General features: G+C 40.7%; 2 protein-coding genes across 2 annotated transcripts; one reads left to right on the top strand and one right to left on the bottom strand.

Moving 5' to 3' along the window:
• The first annotated feature begins 1,964 nt into the window (after positions 1-1,964).
• Positions 1,965-18,568, top strand: LOC131790412 (integrin alpha-4). The gene is made up of 32 exons (XM_059107621.2): positions 1,965-2,211; positions 4,734-4,870; positions 5,328-5,446; positions 5,965-6,106; positions 6,244-6,351; positions 6,445-6,525; positions 6,617-6,661; positions 6,763-6,806; positions 7,108-7,185; positions 7,605-7,657; positions 7,758-7,839; positions 8,301-8,412; positions 8,631-8,719; positions 9,141-9,231; positions 10,140-10,185; positions 10,540-10,650; positions 11,081-11,136; positions 11,552-11,736; positions 11,823-11,951; positions 12,342-12,421; positions 12,658-12,817; positions 13,083-13,175; positions 13,326-13,396; positions 13,967-14,050; positions 14,205-14,310; positions 14,545-14,658; positions 14,788-14,838; positions 15,386-15,460; positions 16,408-16,521; positions 17,062-17,157; positions 17,746-17,871; positions 18,384-18,568. Exons 1-32 carry the CDS (start codon positions 2,042-2,044, stop codon positions 18,456-18,458), a joined length of 3,123 nt encoding a protein of 1,040 aa, XP_058963604.2. The 5' UTR covers positions 1,965-2,041; the 3' UTR covers positions 18,459-18,568.
• A 132-nt stretch (positions 18,569-18,700) lies between these two features.
• On the bottom strand, positions 18,701-22,979 carry LOC131790409 (probable ATP-dependent RNA helicase DHX37). Its single transcript, XM_059107618.2, has 2 exons — positions 19,914-22,979; positions 18,701-19,556 (listed from the first exon to the last, which is right to left on the bottom strand). The coding sequence occupies exons 1-2, from the start codon at positions 22,894-22,896 to the stop codon at positions 19,072-19,074; spliced, it is 3,468 nt and encodes a 1,155-aa protein (XP_058963601.2). The 5' UTR covers positions 22,897-22,979; the 3' UTR covers positions 18,701-19,071.
• Positions 22,980-23,058: the final 79 nt, after the last annotated feature.

Genomic DNA, 23,058 nt, shown 5'->3' with positions numbered 1-23,058 from the left:
GCCCCAGGATCGGCCGGTATAGCATTTCAAAGCAATGGCGTCATAGCAGCTAGGCAGAAAATGCTATACCACCCATTGTCAGCCTCGTGATCCTTCATCATATGAAATATTCAAGCCAGCACGCAATAAGATTACCTTATCATTTATTGCGTGCAGGTTGAATTTTTCCCGGTAGGAATTCGGCACGGTAACACGGAATTAAAGAATTTTTGTGATTGCGATCCTTTTGAACTCTTACAACACAGAATATAACCCGAAATATGTAACCGAAAAGCAAAGGGTTGACCGGCAATTTGTGATGATAGTTGACAGAACCCTTTTTTATGTGATCTCTTTTTGTGGAGGGGTGCAAATACATTCTTATCAGCAGGATAGGCATTCAACTGATCTGGCAAAGAAAAAAAATAACCACAGTCAGAGCTTCTCGCACTAGATTGCGGAAATACCCTTTACGTCATTTTCAACGGTCGAGTCAATTTTGTGATATAGATGTTGAACAGAGGAAGAAGCCTTAACGAAGCCGGGCCAGGCCATGTACTTGTTTTGTGATGTTGTTCATCAACTTGATTTACTTTATGATAACACTATACCTAGAAACAACAAAAAGTTTCTCGACAGAAAAGGGAAGATCTACGTCTAGCGTTTTGTGTCTTAAAAAAAATTGGGCTGGAGTTTTTTCAGTAGCTGTCTAATGAACAATTGTCTCCATTTTCCGCCCTATCCTTAAACCTTTACGGTCTTTCCTTATCTCTCTAGTATCCTCTATTTTACTAAAAAAAAATTTGTAGTTACCGGCAAACTTAAGGTTGTTAGTCCGAACTGTTGTAAAATATATCTCTCATGTCTGAAATGTCCACCTTTTCCCAGGCCCCCGCCAGCTCACCACCCACGCAGAGGACTGGCAGTGAGGATAAAACTCGGATCATGTTATTCAAAAAATGCATAATGACAGAAGACGCAAAGGCGTCACAGGAATCCCCATGAATTGATGTTTCACATATTTTGGGGGCGATCGTTCATACGCCCTCATATGTCTTTCTGTCTGAACCCGATCCGTTTAGAATTTGCTATTTTTCCTACGCTTGAACTTCCCCAGATACTTAAAGACCTTCAGTTATTTGTCTGTTATGTGACGTAAAATGATTAAAAGTCGATCTTCTCTGGGTAATGGCTTGCTATTATTCACGCAACAGGTTGTCTCATCTGCTTTTAAAGGCGTTTAAAAAAAAACATCTTTTCGAAAAAGCCATAAAGTAAAAATCCTCTTCTTCGTTGTTAAGAAATTAATGCTGAAAATTTTATTTACTTTAAAACCATCAAGACTTAGTACTATGGCTCTTCGGGGGTAGTTACTTTGAAATGGGGAAAGTTTCATGCGTTGGACAGATCTGGTTCGTATTAGATTGAAATCAAGGAATGCACACAAAATATAAAGCGTGACTTTATATTGAAATTAAAACTTCCACGTAAGCTAGCTGTGTAGCTTATTCAATTTAAATCACGTCTCTCACCGAGATTCTTGAGGTTCGGCTATACATTTTGTTTTCGGATAATCAAATGGGTCTTTTGATCAAATTGAAAGTGCGTGTTTATTTTGCATGTTAGAGGTCAACTCAAGGATGAAGCCAGAGGAAAAAGTTTAGCTAAGATTTCAAGTACCCCAAACAATTTGAAGAGCTAAAACAACAAATTTATCTTTAAGTTTGATCAATTGGTCGGTACTGTAAAATTGATACTGCACAATGGACGAAACTCGTGTTCATGAATCTGTTTTTTTCTTGAAAGGAAAATGGAAGATATCACCTCTTAATATTTTTTAACCGCAATTAGTGGGTTCTAATGTTATCTTCTTCAAATCAAAAGTGGTTTATGACTCAATCGATCTACGCCCACTGTAATATTTGGCGGGGTCGCTTGCTATTCAGCCGGAATTGTGACGTCATTTGTGAAAACTATAACTCTTCCTCTCACTTCAGTTTCGGTCAAAACACGGCCGACATAAACTTTGAATTTGAAAGCAGCAGTCACCTTATTATTAGCAATGGAACTAAGGCCATCAACGAATGTCCTTCATTTTGCATTTATTTTAACTCTTGGTAAAGTTTTCGCCTTCAACTTGGACGTCAAATCGCCGGTTATCTACGATGGCCCCGCTGAAAGCGACCTCTTTGGTTATACTGTAGCAACACATTCCTATAACGGTCAGAAGTGGTAAGTTCAATTCAAGTGCCTTTAAATTTGGATGTTTACTTAGGAAAACCTTCTTTGCGGTTATTCTCTGTTCGTAAAATTTTTCATCGCACGTGATTTTGAATATTCCGTTTCATATATTTACATTGAATTGTTGGTGTTCAATACTTGGCGGAAAATTAATTCTGAATGGACTGTTCGCTCAGTCTGAAGGCACTGATGTCAAACGACATGCAAGTGATTTGCTAAGATTTCATATTAAGTCTCACTTCTTCGCCTGAGGTGATTTTTACCTTTTATATCTTCTCAGAGAAGTAGACGCCGGCAAAATGTATTCCTGAGTCTTCTAAACAAATATTTATGTTGAGCAACTTTTACAGCAAATTAACCACAATACTTGTATCTTTGTATTTCGTGACTATTCATTGGCGGTTTCCATGAAGCTGATCTGAAGCATCACCGTGAAGCAGCGCTAAATCTGTCGAAATCTTCTTAAAAGCTTAGAAATAGCGGTTTTTATGTTCTCAATTACTTACATGCGATTTGGAATCTTTGCTACAGACGTTTACAAAGAACTGTAAACACCGTGAGACGTTTTACCTCGCACGGCCTGACGGCAACGTCTTTGTAATTATTAATTTTTCCTGTTTTATCCGGCGGTATGTACGACTACTTCGATTTTCGTTTCAACTCAACAACTAATCATGGATTATTAGAGAGGCTTGGTCTTACCGAAGGGTCACACTGAGTTTGGATTGTCAGTGTTTCTTTGCTAAGAATCAAGGCAAAATTTAATGCGCAACAGACTATGACTTATGAACTTGCTAATAGCTTGCAGTGTCAATTAAGACTACAAACACGCATTGAGGCTGATTCAGACAGTACACAAAAGCACAGAATTAGAAATTTCCCTGAGGGAGAGTTCAAATGAAGAAGTAGCTGTGACAAATAATTATAGTGTTGTTCTTCGCAAATCTAAAACGCCTCCGTCAGCAGAAACGTTTCCAAAGCCGGTATAATTTTTCAACCGGTGGAATTTTTACTTTGTAACGTGATTTTCAACTCGTGAAAAATGTCAAGCCTTTTCTGGGTGTAACCTGGCATATCAGGAAGTTTTAAGAAGGGTTAAAATGTTTCCTTAGAAAATAACTGGATACCTACACTTATTTGCCCCGTAGACTGATTGAACGATAGAGAATTTTTGTTTTTGATTTGGTGTTATTTTTACGTAGTTCCTTTTCCTTGAGCGGAAAAGAGACGCACGGGAAATACTGGCGAGGAAATATCTTTTCCGCGAAGCGCACGCTTTTAAAGGTGAATACGTATTAATCTTTGTTTACAACGTGTTGATGACATAATCTTATTGACATGTGTTCGTCGTTTACTTGGGAAAATGCAAGGTCTTGTGGTTGAAAGCATTTAGTATTTATATCTGAGTGTAAATCGGGAAGGATCTAAATATTTTGTCCGTAAAAAGATTCCTTCTCAAATCATTTACGCGCTTCTAGGAACTGAACTACGACACCGCATGTTGAGAGCGAAGCAAAGTTAGTCCCTCAATTGCTTCTACGTAACTGCCCTCCGGAAATATCCTATGAATCTTAAATCGCCGATACGAAAGGGTCTAAATTAGAATACTCTTTGTCAATTGACAGCTAGAAGATGAATTTTTGACCCTTAGCAGTGTGGTCAAACGGTTGACTATTTTGGGTCGTTTTTGATAAAACAATTGTGTCACTCGCGCTTGTTGTACGGCCCTCGTTGGCTATTTTTCATCTCGTATTAACGCGCGCTCGAGGAACAATTGTTTATAAGACACTGTGTTGATTGACAACTTCTAGGTGATAATAAACGAGGTATTTCACTACCCGCTGACTCAGCACGAAGTTTATTTTCAAATAAAGTCTTCAGCACGGGCGTTTCTTCGCCAGCGGGAAAGTATGAGGTCTTCATGATCAGCAACGCCAGCCGGGGACAGGTCTGTAACAATTAGTGCCAGACCCCCGGAAAATCTCGCTTCTACTCGTCTCAAATCTTCCCGCAGGCGAAGAAACGCGCGACCAACGGGGCCAGTAATTAAGGCCTGCTCGCAGCTAATAAAAACGTTAAGTTTTCAGCAAGAGAATATACACTGTTGATATTATCTTGGTTTTCAGTGATACTCTTATGATAGTCAAAATGTAGGGAAGCCCTCGATAACGCTGACCACCACTGAAACTTATAAGATTCATTAAAGTTCACCAGGCAACCAGGTGAACAATCAGACACAGTTTGATGTTACTCTGGTTTACTTACTACCTGACGTCTATTTACACCTCGTCAGAAAAAAGGCAGCTAATTAATGAGAATATAAAAGGACCTCTTGCTGCAGCGATTAGATCACCCCTGATGAAGGCACTAGACAGGATTGTCGAAACATTAGGTCTATGAATTGTAACTTCTCGGTTACATTCATTAAATCTTTAAGCCAGAGTAGCCTCAAACCTTGTCTTATAAGATTCAGTTTACGATAATTTTCCTTTACATTGTTCTTCTGTTTACAGGTTATTAGTTGGGGCACCTCTCAGTAACGTGACCTCATCAAATAGACAGGAAGCCTTAATCAAGTACGGAACTGTGTTCAAATGCGAATACAAATCCGGATCAAAGTCATGTTCAGAAATCTTGATTGATCATCAAAGTAAGTTCCTTTGAATCATTGTTCCCCGGTTTGTGAGAGCAATTAATTCTTATTTTTTCAGCAACACATCCGGCAACAGATATCCATAGTCAATCTTGTTCCCAGGATCTGTCTTCACCTAAGGGGCAGGGAGAAGAGAAATCCTGAAGGGAGACATCTTCAACGAGAGTATAGAATTTCCACAAAGCATAATTATAACCTGCATGGGTTTAATCTGCCTTATGATGGAATAGTGATAAGGCTTATTTCAAACGTTTCTGACTGATTTGGTATGCAAGGTAGGCAGAAGTTTGAAGCCTTTCAGTCAACGGAAAACTCAGGCACGCCTCCTTCGAATGGAATCGAGTTTTTAGGTTCGGTTGTCCACAAAACATCCGCTCTACTTTTTAGTATTTGTCCCATCACAAATTATGCTTTCACAAACCACACTAAAGTAACTCGAGCGTTTTTATCGCAGCACCAAAGAAGGAGGTACATCAGTTGGGTAACAGGACCGTCACCATTGAAGTCGAAAAGAAAACGGAACAGTGGCTAGGGGCGACGTTGCATAGCTCTGGCGAGAACGGAAGAGTGGTGGTAAGTCATAAATTTGTGTTACGCTCGCGGTCCGCGGAGACGACGGGAAAATACGTACGACGGAAGTCTGGAAAGAAAAAAATGACCAACAGTCCAGCTATTTCCCATTTGCGCCTACCCGCTTTTCCCGTCTTCTCCACTGATCAGGAGTCTAATCCTGGTCTCTTCTTTTCGATTCTATTGTTGCTGTTGATTTGTTTAAATAAAAGAAATATTTTGGCAACTGGTCGGTTTTACTTTAGGAGGAATTAAGAAAGATACACATAATTGTTGAGTGCGGAGAGCTTTCCGGAGAAAAATGAAACCCAAACCCAGACCCATGCGTCGACGAAGGTCTTTAAGCTTAACTTAAGTTAACGAAGTCCCTAGTCTGATCAAGTTAATTGACATAGTATCTTAACTTTTTGTATCAATCTGAATATTTTCTCCTGCATGTGCCCCTGCAGGTGCCGCAGCGCTAATGATAACTTAAAAACCTTTCGATCAATTTAATTGTATGGCATTCTTTTACATGTCAGACTTGTGCTCCTCGATACACGGAGGCACCGTTCACGAGCAAGGAAGGAATGATCGATCACCGGTACATCGCTTTGATAGGAAGGTGTTTCTTGATGTACGGAGACCTTAGTATTCAACGAGAGGCGATCTCCCCATGCAAAGGTATAAAAATATAGTAAATAATGGCAGTATTGTTTTTGCGTTGAGCAATCGAAGTATTCCACAAATTGGCATTACATATTCTTTGACCGTTTGTTCGGGACTGTTTCACTGTTACTTTGCACTGTTATTTTTCTTAGGCGGAGTAGGTCAACCTTACGGTTACTGTCAAGCAGGGATCAGCGCCGAATTCAGCGCAGGTGCCGAGGATTTGCTAATGGGTACCGTTGGATTTTCCTCCGGCAGAGGTAAAAATGTTGATCGAGTTAGTAAAGTAAAGAATGGCTAAAATAACTATCTTACCCCTAGACTTACTGCCACTTATCTTTTTTTATTCTTAGGTGGTTTGGCTGCCTATTCTTTACCTGCGAAAAAGAATATTTTCTCGCCGACTGCTTCCCTGAAAATACACGCGTACATGGGTATGGATGATTAATGCATTCATTTTTAAACAATCTTATTTGCTTCCGGAAGGAATTGTGAGTCTTGAATTTCGTTTGTTTTTATTTTCAGGCTACGCAATCTCAAGTGGTAATTTTTGGAGCCAAAAATCAACAGGTAAATGATGGTGTGATTTTAAAATAATTTTCCCCTTCCCTTGACTTGTGAAACGACTTTGGCGTATTCATTCATTTATTTACTTATTTTGATCGTCGCAGAATTTATTGGAGGTGCACCGAGAGGAAACGACATGCGTGGAAAAGTGAGTACGGGGACCTTAATTTTTCGGTCTTATAATTAAGATTTATTACCAAACTTTCCGTAAATAAGCAGATATTATTTACCAAAGCCTTGTTAACATAGCGTAGACCCAAGGCTTTGACACTAACATGTAGGCTTGTTAGGTATGGTAGTTCTTTTCACACTTTGCCGACACCTGATTTAACAAACAGTAGGACCGAAAAGTCAGAGAGTATGTCAGCTAAAGTCTTTTCACTCCACCTTGATACACCTATTACCCTAGATATTCAGAAAACAGTGACTGAACTACGGTATTCCCACAGGTTATGATGTACGCGTATTCGCTTGACAGAAATGACATACAAATCAAGTCAGAGATTCTCCCGCCACCAGGAATTAAAGTAAGAGAAATGAGGGGAACAAAGCGCTTTTGGAATGAGTCGTCAGCTATGTCAAACCCGTAACATCGTAACAGCCAATCAGAACAAAGGAAACACCACAAGGAGATTAAGAGGGCTTAAACCGTACTTAAAGTGCTCGAAGTGCTGGGAAACGCGGGAGATCAAGTTGACAGGGTGCATAGCGCTGGTTTTCTTGACCAATTAACTGATCAATCTCATAGCAAAGTAAAGAATAAAGCGAAATATTAGTATTTGGTGGATTACTTCTACCTAAAAACGATTCTGGCTGAGTTGTCCGTAATCATAGTATATGAATTTTCTAGGTGAAAAGTCTTAGACTATTGGAGATGGCTTTTCTAAACCAGCGTACCCGTACAATGATTCGAAGCTTAACCTTTTTTTTTACTTTTCTTACTCAGGTTGGGAGTTATTTTGGAAGCGCGATCTGCGTGGTTGATCTAAACAATGACAAGTCAGTATTATGGACACACCACACGATTATGTGTATATCTCATACTCAATAGGCTGGGCAAGAAAAGGTTCTAATTTTGTTTACCTCTCCGTTCTCTCAGATTTTCAGATTTACTGGTCGGTGCCCCACTGGCCTCAGACAACGATGAGGGGCGGGTGTTTGTATACGTTAACAATGAGATGGTAAGGTTACTTTTTTCGTTTCTGAAACTTTCTTCCTTCGTCGATCATTTCTGTCGTTATATCTTTTTTCTATTTCTGAATTCCCTCTCAAAGTCCGTTTATAAGCTAATCAGTCACTCAGTCAGCCGGTCAGTCAGCCAGTCAGTCAGTGCTTCTTCCCTTAAATCATTCAAAGTCCGTTTGGAAGCCAATCAGTCATTCAGTCAGCCGGTCAGTCAGCCAGTCAGTCAGTGCTTCTGCTCTTAAATCATTCAAGTCATCAGTCATTTTTTCAATTTGTCTTGTTAATCATTCACTGCGAATTGAACGGATGTTATCATCATCAGGCACAGGCATATTTTAGACTAACCTGGCTATAGGTAATGGTCATTACAACTAAAGCGCATCTGACATTACTATAGACTAAACTTCTGAGCGACACCAAATTAAGAGAGATATTGTGTTTCTTATCAATATTTAAGGGTGCACTCGATGTACAAGATCCTCTCGGTCTCGTTGGTGACAACATACCTTATGGACAGTTTGGTAGAGCAATAGCAAGAGTAGGAGACCTAAACAAAGATGGCTTCCAAGGTACAGTTCACCTTAGGAGGATTATTCTTCATTTCTTAATTACGTCCTTCCTATATCAGGCTAACTTGGTACAGAATTAAGGTGCTCAAAATTAAATGTAAGAAATGTGTGAAAGTAGCCAGATAAGACCTTATAATTCCTTTGTAGTTCTGAAAGCTTTTAAGGTGAGACACAAGGCTTAAGTGCTTTCCACTTTAACCCCACTTATTGACTGGCAGATGTTGCAGTTGGTGCACCTTTCGAAGGCAATGGTGCTGTTTACGTTTACCACGGCTCCAGGAGTGGAATTAACCCTACATACAAACAGGTTTGTCTTCAGGCCAATTCAAATTTTTCCTCCAACTAATCTAACTCAAAATGGTGTTAAATCGGTTTGTCCAGTCCTAGTCTCAGCCATTTGAATACAATTTCCCATCTGACTATAACAAATTGCATATAGTTTTACTGCTCCTATTGATTTTCCTTTAATTCGAAATCCAGGGGAAAAAGCACAAATAGTTGATTGGAAAGTTTCGGCCATGATATTATTAAACCCGGCTGTTCTCAAATTATAACAATTGTAGCCATTGGTCCTGGATTTGCACCTTTCAATAATCTACTCTTGGGCTTGGGTGCTTAGTTGAACGCTGTCCCTCAGTCTTTGTAATCTTCTTTTGAAAGAGTCGACTTGAATTGCTTCCCCCGTGCCTCTAACTTTTTTAGCTTTTCTTTCTTCTATTTCGTTGCAGAAACTGAGAGGTTCATCCGTGGATTCAGGACTGAGATTGTTTGGCTCAAGCCTTGCTGGAATTGTTGACATGGACAGCAATGGGTATCCAGGTAGAATATCGTTTATTAGTCTACATCAGTAGTGCTTGTCGCGTGCGCTGATTGGCTGGTTCGGAAGTAGATAGCAAGTACTTTTCTCTTCCGAACGGCTGATGAGACAAAATTGCGCGTTAAGAGTTTAAATTCTGACCACTTTACGGTATATTGAAAGAAATAAACTTATTTTTTGGTATCTTTGTAGTATAGATTTTGTATGAATATTTACTTTGCCACTTCGCAGCTTGGTAAAGTCAACCACTATCCACCTCCACTTCGGTTAATAATTGTTAAATAGTAGATATTCAGAAATATAAGAGGGTGATACTTCAGAATAAGTAAATTTCTGATCCCTCTTTCGTTCGTCATTGTCAAAAGACACCTTGTATCTCGGCTAAAAAACGGCGAGCGCTGAGAAAGTCGCTCTAGTCGTAAAGGATCCAACCAATCTACAATTGGCGCATTGTACTCTCAAGTCCGCTGCTTTCACCCGATATGGTAACCAAATTAGGTTATGTTCTGATAGGCAGAGTTAAACGGGGGTCAGGGGAAGCACCTGGACAAGACTGTTTTCATCTTCCAAAGGCGACAAGTCGCCTCATTTTTTAGATTTTGACGGCACCTCGACGGTTTTTACGTAATGAACTACAACCCGATGTGCGCTTTTGTCGAGGTCTAGTGTCGTCATTAGGAAAATCTTAATTGAACATCTTTCGCTGGGAATGAGCGACAGCAACTTCCCAAAACGTGTGTTAGAGCCCTTGCTAGAGATTTTTGCTTTTAGATAATGGGAGGGGGGGGGGGGAAGGGGGAGGGGGGAAGGAGGGGGGAATTTGGTAGATGCACCGCTTTTAAATCCCTTGACCTTACGTTAGTGTACACTTGTTGTCAGGATGTAACGGTGCCCTTTTCTGTTTCCGTAGATATCGCCGTCGGTGCGTACGGATCGAATAAGGCAGTTCTATTTAGGTATGTATTGACAGAAAAAGTATTCTATCAAACCAAATTAAACGTAAGTAGATATCCTGCTGAAACCCTTGGCTCGAAAAAAAAAGAAACGTGCTTGACAGTTTTTTTTACGCTGTGCGCTTATCACTTCGCCTTTTTTTTTTTCTCTACCCATCTCGCCACTTTGAAGCTTTTCTTTCATATTATTATTCAAAGAAATATTTGCTATTACTACTTGATTTAATTTGAGTGGCTTTGATTTTGTTTTCAGCATCAGTAATCGTTGTTTTCTGCCCTTTTTGCCACAAAAGTAGCCAATTTGGCGGACTATGAACGTTGTAAGCTAATATTCCTTGCTCGTGTTGGATTTTTCAGAACTCGTTCCATCGTGAATGCCGAAGGAGAGATTCAGCTGAGTAGGAACCAGATCGTTGTTGAGAGCGACGACAATTTGTGTCTTATGGATGGAGGGAAATATTATAAATGGTAAGTTATGCAATGGCTAGGAAGAAATTAATTTTTACGGGGACTTGATTGGATGTAGATGTACTAGTTCTCAATAATTTGAGTCATTGTCAGCGTGCGATGTGCAAAGGTACCTCAGGTCGAGAAAGACTACAAAATATTATTTTGATGACACATAAAAAACACCAAAATAAGATGTGGACGAATGAACCAAAGTGTAACGCCCTTGCCACCTCCCCTCCCCTCCCCCCGTATTTTTTCTTTGTTCGTTTTTCGGAACAGGCTACCCATTGACTGTCACCATAACGTACCGTCAGTAGTAAAATTCCTTCAACACAACTTGTTGATTTAAAGTTATGACTGATCCGAGAGAACTGAGCCCTTTTTTTGTTAAAATTGTTTAGTTCGTTTCTTCAAGATTGCTTAATCGATATGTTTCTTCTTCTTTTAGTTTGAACCTTTCTGTGTGTTTCTCAAATAAGGATAAAGGAGCTGCAAACTTTGCAGGTACAGTAACGCTTTTTTCTGTACTAATTTTTAAACAAAATTTCGAAAATTCATGGTCTACAGATTGTCGAGATATCATGTGGCCTCAGCTAACATATTACGAGGTTGTTCAGCGGGTAATGAAACGGAGATGTCCCGTTCTAGGGCGTTCAGTTAGCTAAACAAATTGCGATAGTAAACGGCGCGATATTAGTGTGGGAGTTAAAAAACGAGTTGGGTTTGGGTCTACGCGACCCGACCAGAATCTCTCTCGTTTTCGCTCCGCCTCTACTATCGCAATGTTTACTACTTTGCTCTGTTGCACTGTAAATCCAGATCTGTCTACTGGTTCAGTCACCATCGATTACAATATTACAATATTTCGTCGAATTTCCCATGCTCTTGGTAACATATCCGCTACTATTTTCTCTTGTAGGCCTGGGGATAACCTATTCAGTCGATCTAGACCGCGTGAAAGTTGTAAGAGGGACAAACTTTTTTCGCCGCATGTTCTTCTTGGACGAGAACAGTGGAGACAAATTGCACACAATAAATGGCGTCCTAAATGTCACGAAACGAGGAGGGAGTCAATGTACCCCACCCCGAACTGTCTACCTAAAGGCATGTAATGTATAGTGCATTGATGTGTCGTGTGTTCTGGAACAGTGCGGAAACTCACAAAAATGTTTGTTTGTGTTTTTGTTTAGGAAAAAGACAATCTTGCAGATGTTGCTTCTTCACTGACCTTTGATCTTGACTTTGGGTTAGTTGAGCCTTGTGGCAGCACTCTTTGCCCAGTGTTAAATGATTCTCTTCCAACGACTCACACGGCGAAGGTAAGGAGCAATGTCAAATACAACTGGCAATTGTTTTGACGCTTTGAAGCTACGAGCGGTTTATTTCCGCGCCTACGCTGCCTCCGTTGACCGCTAAAAACCGCTAGCTACGAAGGATACAGTCGACGATGTTAATGAGAAGAGACTCAAAAAAACCATTATTTTTCTTTTTGCTACGCGATGGATTTGTGCTTACATGTCAACTATACATGTGCCTGGCAGAAAGAAGATATTGTTATATTCGGCAAGTAAAAGGAAAGAAAACTATTAATCCAAACGTGTCTTAAATTTCCTGAGCTTTTCTCTTTGTCCTGATTTTCAGTTTGCATTGTTTTTGCTAGGTATTTTGTCATCATCTTCCTTATATTTTCTGTTATATTATTGTCACAGGCATTTTTTATGAAGAGGTGCAAGAATCAAAAGGTCTGTGTACCTGACTTAGCAGTTGATGGAAAAGTGGTTTTATTGGGGTAAGCAGGAAAAAACAAAAACCGTTTGAATTCGGTTAATCTGCACTTAGCTTTGTCATTGGATTTCACTGGATTGAACACAACTGTCATGAGTCGAAATAGTTTGGAATTGGAGCACCCTTTTAACCAATTAGATGACAGTTCCGTGGCGATTATCGATTTTGCTTTTGATTTTTGAGACCCTTTTGAAGGTCGCTTTAGAGGCTTCAATCGCGTTCTATGTTTGTCTTTGACAGGCATGACGAAAATCGCAGATTTGACAGTCAGCTACGATTAGGTCTCGTGAAAGAACTGATGCTACAACTGACAGTATCAAACAAGGCTAGCGATTACGCTTATTACTCCAAACTCGTAGTGAAATACCCGAGTTCACTGAGTTATCAGAGAACTGGCGACGTAAGTAAAAAATATCTATGTTTTAAGCAATTTTCAATGAGGTGACAAGAATAATCCGGGACAGTTATTGGTTGGGAAAACTTGAACCACCCTCGACCAATCAGATGCAAGACGGAAGTCGATCGCGACCTTTCATGTTTATTTTGAGTTCTAGTCGATTCCCTGTTAAATTTCTAATATTCTAGTTTGTTTGGTCTTTTCACGTTTTTTCGAGATACATCTTTAAACTTTCTCATCTATTTTCCTTTTCAACATTTTAATTCAGTGCGAACACGACCGCAGCTTAGACAATGACACTCAGTCCCAGCTCTCCGTCATCTGTGACGTGGAAAAGGTGGCTCTTCCAGGACTTAGTAATGTAAGTGGCCTATGAAAATCTTTACCGAAAAGTTTTGAGATGGTGTTAAGAATCGCCAACGTGTTTTTCGTAAGTAGATACCGTGAGCAGATAGGAGTCTTTCTTATGACAGTCAAACTAACATTTACGCCTTTACTAATTTCACCTTAGAAAACATTCAGTATCAAATTTTCAGCGGCTTCAGTAGAGGAAGATATCTCCATTATTGTCACAGCTGAAAGGTGAGTTAACTCACATTAGTTTTCTTTGTTGATTACCATCAATTTATATTCATTACGTTTGGGTGTCAAAGGCGGTCGCTTTTAAAATACTGGGCAAAGTTTTGTAAAGGCTTTTCCTGTCAAGATTGAGAACTTTCGTCCTCAAAATGATCGATTAAGTTGTCGGATGTTACAATCAGAGTAATACTTGTTGCTATAGCGCAATTTCAAATCATTATCGATTGTTGTCCAAGATTTCCTTGTGGTTTTGCTTTCCATCGCTATGTGGTTGCTTAGGAACTTGCGCCTTCCCACTCTCAACCAATCAGATGCCAACCTCTCGACCAATCAGGTTTACGACCAAAACTAATCATAAGTTCCTAATTCGGTCAGTTGCATTTTCCCGCGTTTGAGGCGGTAAGCCTGCATTTACTTTGGGTTCTTCAGTTTTGACTCCGTTGATGTTTTTCCTGGCTCTGTTGGCTATCGCAATTGCTTTAGTTCGGTTTATGACGCTGACTCAAGAAAGCGTCTGGAAAACGCTATCTTGGTGCCGTATATTGTGTGAAAAACTTTTTGGTATGTTTATAGCCAAGACTTAGATGCCAACGAGAAAGACAACAGCAAGGAATTCTTTATTGCCGTGAAGTATGAGGCAGATCTGGAGATTAAAGGGTAGGTATTGATTGAAGTTGGTACACCAATCCGCATTACTGTATCATACAAAGTGTCTGTTACGCATGCCTAATTCGTCGCAGTATTTCACTTGTGCGCTGAGATTGATTATCTTCAAGAAGTATGGTACTAATCACAGTCTGTCTCCACTCAGTTATTCAAAACCAGACCAAGTCATTTACTCAGGATCCGTAAAAACGCAGGAGAAAGCCAGAGAGTTTCAAGAGGAGATTGGACCTGAGATTGTTCAAACCATCAAGGTATACTGATAGCGATGTAGTTAATTTTGTGTTGAAGTAAAATTTTGCCAAAATATGAGAAATTGGTGACATGAGCAAAGCGAAATTTCGCCAAGGAACGTTCTAACTTGAAGTGAGCTTTCCACAGACTGCACCTTTTTAAATGCTAGGTACTGGTTACAAACTGATGTGGCTGTGTTAATTTATTAATTCCTTTTAGTCCTAGCTAACATACAGCACTTTTCTTTACATTAGGTTTTCAATCACGGTCCCAGCGTGGTAGACTGGTCTCAGTTGACGATCACTGTACCTAAACTATTGAATAAGGACGATCCTGAAAGTTTTCTCATGTATCTACTTCAAGTTGAGGTGAGATTAAAATTCGGGAATAATTATTCTTTGTATTTGTCTTTGTAGAGGTAAACGCAACCAGAATGAGCCTGATCAAACATACGAGATATTCTTTCATTGATTGTTGGAAGTACTGTTCTTTTTTAGGTCATTGGCTCAGGAAGCTGCAATGCTGTTGTGAATCCTTTGAACATTAAGGTAAAGTATTCACCTTATGATGTACAACCCCCTCCCCCGGGAGTTGTGAGAGAAATCTGTTATCCAAGAACGCGTGAAAACGCGCTGGTAATGAAAATTTCATCCACGGGTCACAATTAAGAACTATCCACGACTTTCACCGACACTGAGGTGAATAATTATTTTTGTACAGTCTACACAGATATCAAAAAGTCAGTTTATTTCTTTCAATATACTTAAAAAATTGGTCGGAAATTAAACCTTTAATTGACGTACGATTTTGTCTCATCTGCTTCTCGGAGTTGAATACTACTTGTCACTCACTTCCGAACTAGCCAATCAGTGCGCGCGAAAATCACTATTCACTTAATTATGCAGTGTATGCTAATACAAGTTATTGATAATTTGATGATAATAATAATATAACATTTTTTGATATAATAAAATTCATCTCGGTTAATTGCGAATGAATATTACAGCTATCTGTAATGCACTTATTCAGCCTTCCAATTTTCGTTTCTTCTGAGTAATTTGTTTCTTCAGTTCATATTCTCTTGGTTTCTTACAGTCAGTGCAGTTGAATGAATCCATCAGCACCGAGAATTCCGTGAAACAGAGGCAGACACGTGACGTCAAGAGACTGGTAAGTACATGAAATACGCATAGGTGTGTATGATTATAAGTTCTCGTCGGTTACAGGCGCTTTCAAAATATCTTCTTTTGAGCGAGTTTACTCAAACACAGTTTTACCGTAATCTAATATAGGCGGTACGGTTTTTAAGGAATTTTGTAGTACTACGTGGTTGGAGGAGTATAACAAGATAATTTGGTTGTGACAACTAAGCGCAAAACAAATCTCGCTATAAACTTGGCAGTTGTTTTGACAATCTGTGCGAAAAAATGTGTTGCATGCGGTTTCACGACTCATTTCAAAAAGGTTACTTTTACGAACATTCACTCGGCTCACTTAGCCAATTTTTCTTTCACGAGAGAGGTGGTGATCTAATGGTTAGCCCACCTGGACATCGAATTGCGGGAGGTCTGGGCTTGAGCCTTGGCTGGGGCGAGTGTATTGGGAGAAACATTTTCAGGATAAAAGTTGAAAGATTTGGTGGGGGAGGGGGGGGGGGGGACTTGGTAAAGGTGGGACGAACTTGTCATATTTGATAGGGCGAACCGCTCGTCTCGAGGTGAACTGGTATGGGGCTAAACTTCTATAAACCTGGCTGGGGCGAGTGTATTGGGAGAAACACACAGGATACAAGTTGAAAGATTTTGTGGGGGAGGGGGGGGGGGACTTGGTAAAGGTGGGACGAACTTGTCATATTTGATAGAGCGAACCGCTCGTCTCGAGGTGAACTGGTATGGGGCTAAACTTCTATAAACCAATGTACTGTGTATTCAGGCAAGAATGAGTTTAATGGGTACACAAGCCAATTATTAGAAAAACTCGACGAATTGCCAGAGAATCATTTGTTATGGTTCAGCATTGCGTCTGAGAGGACTAGCAATACTCCTAAGCGCTGAAAACTAGGCTCTGAAAAAACATGGTTAGGTATGTTCAATCTCTAACAACCTATTACTTTGTAGAGCTGTGGAGAAGTCGGTTGCCAATCATTCCAGTGCAGTTTGGGACGCCTGAGACAGGGTGATAAAGCAGAGATCAAACTAACATCACGGCTGTGGCAGAATACACTCATTAAGGTATTCTTAGTATTTCGTGATCTATATTGTGTGTAAGAATTGTTGGGCAAAAATTTTGCATGAGTTGCCATACCTTTTCAATAATGCTCTATTGCAAAACAATGCCCTACTTTGAATTTTTTTTGGTCAAATCTATGAACACGAGTCATCGTCGGTCATTTCAAATCACCAAATATCATCTCACCTCTTATGCCTTTCTTTCTGTGATATTTTTGTATTATTTTAGTAGCATAGTTAAGTAGATAATTGACCCACCTCGCCTATTGTATCTTGTTCGCAGATCAATTGAATTTTATATGATGAATATGTCACAAATCAAGTGTTGTGTGTATGTCAGAGGAAACCCTCCAACGTTAAAATAATCGTCGAAATGTGCGCTGTGGCACTTTGGGGTTGAAATATTGGATTAAAATCATTGAGAATCTTTCCTTCCAAAAAAAATCTTCTCTTACATTCATCACCTTACCCTCTTAGGGAGCTTTGTGACCTCACAACCCTCCTCCCTCCTTATATGTCAATATACTTGATGTTACCTTACAGCTCGATAAGCCAGCAGTAGTGGAACTTGAAACGATTGCACAAGTACAGCCTCCAGCGAAAGTCACTCAGCCGGACGTAGGAAATGATGCTGTAACGGTGAGTAGTTGGATTATACTCTTTTTAAAGTCTGTTTTTGAACATATTTGACGACACTAGAGTGTTGAAAATTTGGTACTGAATGCAACTAACTTTGTATTTATTTTTTTACGACCACTGTGTGATTGATCGATCGAAGTTGATTAAGGAGACTGAGCCAGGGGAGTTGATTCGTTTTCAAATTTTCGGCTTAAATTGAATGTACCAAATGTAAAATTACTAGGCAAATTTACATAAGCATCCTTCATTTGGTAAACCTTTAATTGCAGTTCTGTCCGGACAAAAGTTAGGAAAATGTGAGCTCGGGTTTTTGGACCATACAATCTGTTTTGATGAGTGTTTTCCTTATAATTACTTTCTAAGGTAATCACCATTTGGAAATACAAAACCAATCGTAAATTCTCTGAACGAAAACAATCTCCCATGTCTTCCGCTGGCCATGTACGTCTATTTGCTTCGAATTTTTACAAGCCAATTTATAAGTGGGCAGTTTTCCTTAACTGTTCGGTCGGTCTTTGAAAATTGCTTTAGTTACAGTTCTGCGAGGTTTTTAATTTTCATTAATAGGAGGTACTGTTTCTTTGGCAGATCATTCTCACAGCCAAGCCTGAACGCCCTGTTGCCGGTAAAAAATCCACCCCGTGGTGGGTATACTTGGTCTCAGTTCTGGGTGGTGTCATTTTGCTCGGAGTCGCAGTTTTTATCCTCTATAAGGTTTGTATGTTGTTAATTACATGTCATCGAAAAAAGGGCTTGGAAACGTAAGTTAGAAAGATCAATTTTTGTACAAATAGACTTAAATTGGATTTAATGCATGACATTTACAAAAAATAACATGTGATGTTCGAGGATTGTTATGACTATGTGGGGTATCTTTTTTGGCCTGTTGGAAAATTCTTGTTCACAATAGAAGCTAAAAAATGAATTTTTTGTGGGGGGGGGGGGGGGGGGGGGGAACAAACACAAAGGCTGCGAGTTGAAAATGATCCAAGGCGGAACGATGATGGGTGAGGTCGGCACTAGGAAAATTTGCTAAATTTTTCATTATATATGCACTTTGACACTACGTCTTTTTAAGTCAAGTTCATCATGTGTTTTTACAAGCTGAATTGCCTTCACCAGCATCGGATCGTGAAATCCGAAGATCTGGGGTTTAGATCCTCGTGGGAAATGAAGTCTTTTTCTTTAGATTTTTTTAACCTCCCTCTTCATTTACTTGTTTTCAGCTTGGTTTTTTCAAACGGAAAAATAATTCACTGGAGTTAACACCCGAGGAGCTTCTTCCTATGAAGAAAGTATAATTTCTAGAGCAATTAAGATTCAAGTGAAGAAGGTGGTCTCTCTTTAAAAAGGTCTGAGCTGCTCAGAGGACACTAAAATTAAAACGATACTGTAACAGACAGATTGTGGTGGGAAGGGTGGGGGGGGGGGGGGGGTTGGTGAACTCGACCGAACGTGGTATCCAACGATTTTAGTGCGAACAATGTGGGTACATGTCATAGTTTAGAAAACGAGTTTTTACGATATCAGTTGAAGAGTCTAGTTAATTTATTATTTATAAAGTAAAAGCTATTGTAATTATAGGTAAATATGAAAGAGCCCGCATTGAAACTTCTTGCTTGTTAGATAAGCGACTTTAAATTAATTTTTGTGAGAGGTCGGGCGACCGAAGTTGTAAATAAATAGGAACATTTTCTACATTGTTGTATTCCGAGTGGCTATAAAGGTTTGGTTAACAATAACAAAGTATTTATGTCCCATGAACGATTTTCATTAGCGACCTTTGGTCTGGGTTGCATCTTACCGCGGTTCTACGCGAAACCCTACATTTAACAACACATTTAATAAAAATCGCGCAATTGGAAAGCGCAAAAGCTCGAATTAAGACAGTTCTAACTCAGCGCTAGAGTCGTGTTAGTCTTTAGGTGGCCATGATAAAGTCAGTTCGCTATGTTTGCTCTGAGGAATCCACTGTTTCAGGGTAGCTAATAAAAACTTCGGATCTTTTTTTAAAGCGGCCATAAGGGCAATCTTGCTATCGGCCTTCCCGTTCACAAGTTCACTTAGTAGGATTTCGGTCCTCGGCTGTAGTTTTGCCCAGGACTTGATCATTGTAACTGGTGGGCACAACAGGAATGGCACAAACTTTGCAAATGCTGGGATTACTTTTCCCTCGAGCAAGAACTTTGCAAACCACTTGTATCTATCGAGTCCCGCAGGATATTCAAGCTCCTGAGGGGGCACCTGCCAGGACTTGGGTCCAAATGAACATTTCATGTGGCACTTGACGACGCCAGCGTCGGAGTCATAACGAGGCGGATGTTCTTCGAGGGGTTTGGAGAATGTGCACAAACTCGGGACCAGAATTGGGATCCAATCGGACTCAACAGCAATAACACCTACAGTGAAGAAAAAAAGATGAGTCTAGATTAACAACAGAGACCTTGGCTTGCAGCATTATGCAATGGGCATGTCATGTAGTTACTTTAACAATGCTTTTTTAATGCCTGCATTCAATCCAGAGGGTAAAAAGTTCTTGGGGGGAGAGGGGGGTAATCGGGCCCGCGAGCTCAAAGAAATCGGCGCAAAGAATTTCCCGTCGCACTGTGACGCGGAGGTGGGATACGTTTGGCCTACTGACCTGTGCGACAGATATCTTAGTAAAATAAGGCCTGTTCTTAGTTTCACTGTAATGAATAAGTTTTCCTTCCTTGTAGTTTCGTTTTGACAACACTTTTAAACCATTACAGACTAACCTTTCATAAAAAGTTTTGAGGTCTCGACGATTTCTTGATAAATCACGTATTCTGGTAACACTTCAAAGAGCGCAGAGGATGGGTGAATGAAGACAGGCTCACCCAGGGACATGCAGCTGTAAGCATTCTTTCGTTGGGGGTCATTTCCTGTGGGGTTCTTGCGGGCTACATGGCCGCAAAGGCCCGATAGGCATATCTGCCGAAGGGCAACGCACTGGGCGGGTGATGGCGGGCTCATCCGAGGATTAAGCATCACTTTTGCATCAGCATTGACAAGATTTACCGAGTTTGTAAGCTGGGCACGGAGCTTTCTGATCTCGATCATTCCTTTGTGACGAAGTCCATTCTCAGAGCAAAACTTTTCTGTGCAGCCGGCATATTCACAAGCCCCAACAGCTCTAAGAAGAACCATCGCGTCTCCGAGCTTCTGGGCGTCACCTTGGCCTGCCCAAGTCCGCCGCAAGCGAGATATCTTTCGCCGATCTTCCTTTGTTACCTGGGTCGTTTCTTTGTCGTTGTCATCTGCAAAGATTTCTTTCACCGTGAGAGCGGATACAATAGCGATGACGTATTCCATGCAATTTTCCTGATGCCCCAGGCAGAGCATCTTTGCGTATCTCGGAGACACAGGAAACTTAGCCATGGCGCGTCCAAGAGGAGTGATCACTGCATTCACATTTCCCTTCATTGTTTTCTTCTCCTCCAGCGCGCCTAGATTTAACAGCAACCTCTCTGCGCTTTGCAACGCTGTTAGGTCAGGCGGAGTGGGAAAGGGGAAGTTTACTACTTTGTCAATGTTCAAGTCCTTCATCTGCAACACAAGGTCTTCCACTGGACGACGTGATATTTCAGGAGCTGAGAACTCTTCAAAGTCGTTGGTAAACACGGCCGAAGAATATAAACGATAGCAGTGTCCAGGCTCCACTCTGCCAGCTCTACCTGCTCTTTGATTGGCTGAGGCCCTGGATGTCCACGTGATTTTAAAAGAAGACACTCCAGTGATTTTATCGTAATAACGCCTCTTTACCATACCCGTGTCCACTACGTACTTGATGTTGGGAATTGTCAACGACGTTTCTGCTACATTGGTCGCTACGACGCACAACCGAGTCCCGTCGGGGGGTGGCTGAAATACCTTAGCTTGTTGTTGGCTCGAGAGAAGCGAATACAACGGCAGAACAAACATGGGTAAATTTTTGTCGATCGACGGCGTAAACGCGCCGTCGTCGAGATTAAACTCACTATCGCTGTCGTTGTCGTTGAGGTTGTATTCACCAAGATCTTCGTCTTCAGCGTCTCTATCTTCCACAGCCGGGTTTACGGAATAATTATCAAGATCGAAGTGATCTTCATCATCACCTGAGTTTTCATCGCTCGCATCTACCTTTTGTTTCGAATTTTCCTTGCGCAGGTTGCAAGGAAATGTTCTCTTCAGCTTTCTACATAAACCGTGCACTTCGGCCTGACCTGTCACAAACACCAATATCCCTCCCGGGGGTAGGGTGCGGTGGATTTTGCAAACTTTACGGAATGCCTCATTTAGGTAGTCATCTGGCGTCCTCTTATTAAAGTGTACAGTGACAGGAAACTGTCTGGACTCCACGGTCACCACCGGGGGTGGGATGGAGAAAAGACGCGTATTACTCGTAAAATCTTCCACACGAAGTGTGGCGGACATGATGATAAGTTTGAGCTGTTTACCTTGAGTTTTACGCTTTGGAACTATTCTTGAAAGCAGTCCCATTAAAATATCAGTGAATACACTTCGCTCATGGGCTTCGTCGATCACAACGACCGAGTATTTTGACAAGAAAAAGTCATTTTCAATTTCCTTGAGTAGCACACCATCTGTCATAAATTTCATGATGGTATTTTCTGTCACGTTACCTTCATAACGAATCTGGTAAGACACCAGCTCGGTACTCATATTCAGCTCTAGTGCTACCCTGCGTGACATTGTCACGGCAGCTACCCGGCGTGGTTCTGTCACGCCAATCAGTCCTCGTGTAGTGTATCCACCTTCGTATAAAAACTGAGGGACTTGAGTGGTCTTTCCACTTCCGGTTTCACCACAAAGGATAACTACGTCATTATCGTGAATCGCTTCCATGACAGCTTGCTCTTCGGCGAGGATCGGAAGCTGAAGCCTTGCAGTCTGAATTTCTGAGTTCCTCTTTACTTCCATGAAAATTGCTGGCTTCAATTCCTTTTTCACGGTCTCCACTTTCTCTGAGATCGTTTTAACTGTTGATTCTGCAGAATTTTCCCCTGCATCCTCTTTAGATTTTGAAAGATCACTTTTGTTTTCATCTTTTTCCTCTATGTCTGTATTCTGTTCATTCAAAGGTAACCTTTCCGCGAGTAGATTCTCCTCCTGCAACGAATCGGGGATACCTCCATCCTCTTCTTCGCTTTCTGATGATTCTCCAGATTCTATTTCTTCCTCTATCGTCTTTGCAATCTTAGCAGGAGCAGGATCGAGGGCTTTTCTCTCTAATCGCAGTCTTTTGCCTTTTTTACGACCACAGCGAACACTTGAGATGACTACTTTTCTGGCTGCACTTTCTTCAACTTCCGAAATCGTTCTTTTCTTTGTTGTGTTAGACTGGCCTAGATCAGTCGTAGAACTCATTTGAGACAACTCTTTATCACTGACAGTATACTCGGAGAGCGCTTTAAGCAATTCTGCTCGCTTAGCTTTCTTTTTCTTCGTCTCGACAATTTTTTCCAGTCTTTTTCGTTGTTTCTTTGTTAGCTTCTTTCGCTTATCAATTGGGTTCTTAATGGCTACCTTAACCTTGCCTTTCTTACTCGGGGCGACGAGAATGTTGGAATCGTCATGGGAAAATTTGTAGTCGTCATCTACCGTAGTCTTTTCCAAAACACCTTTCTGGTCATCAGTAAGCGCTGAATTCGTGTCCTTTTTCGAAGCCTCTGGCTGCAACCTTGCCTTCCAGTTATGCCTCTGCCTCATGCGACCCATTACTTCGGCTTTTTGTAATAATGAGGTTATTTCAGACCAACGAAGAAGCGAATTCTCTCATTACACGTGTTCGCCTAAATGGTCCGCCATATTGCAAAATACCTCTAAAGGGAAATTCCGCTGACTAGTGATTTATCGTCTTGCTTGATTGAGTAGCCCTGG

Source organism: Pocillopora verrucosa, chromosome 10, assembly GCF_036669915.1.
Source record: "Pocillopora verrucosa isolate sample1 chromosome 10, ASM3666991v2, whole genome shotgun sequence".
Lineage (NCBI taxonomy): Eukaryota > Metazoa > Cnidaria > Anthozoa > Scleractinia > Pocilloporidae > Pocillopora > Pocillopora verrucosa.
This window is presented reverse-complemented; position numbering and strand designations above follow the sequence as displayed.

Excerpts from the sequence above, each read along its gene's own strand:
- LOC131790412 (XM_059107621.2), top strand. The coding sequence starts at position 2,042 with ATGGAACTAAGGCCATCAACGAATGTCCTTCATTTTGCATTTATTTTA. Across the intron at positions 6,662-6,762 it reads TTGGAGCCAAAAATCAACAG|AATTTATTGGAGGTGCACCG; the intron begins GTAAATGATGGT and ends TGATCGTCGCAG. Across the intron at positions 15,461-16,407 it reads CACGTGACGTCAAGAGACTG|AGCTGTGGAGAAGTCGGTTG; the intron begins GTAAGTACATGA and ends ATTACTTTGTAG.
- LOC131790409 (XM_059107618.2), bottom strand. The coding sequence starts at position 22,896 with ATGGGTCGCATGAGGCAGAGGCATAACTGGAAGGCAAGGTTGCAGCCA. Across the intron at positions 19,557-19,913 it reads CTCAAAACTTTTTATGAAAG|GTGTTATTGCTGTTGAGTCC; the intron begins GTTAGTCTGTAA and ends TCTTCACTGTAG.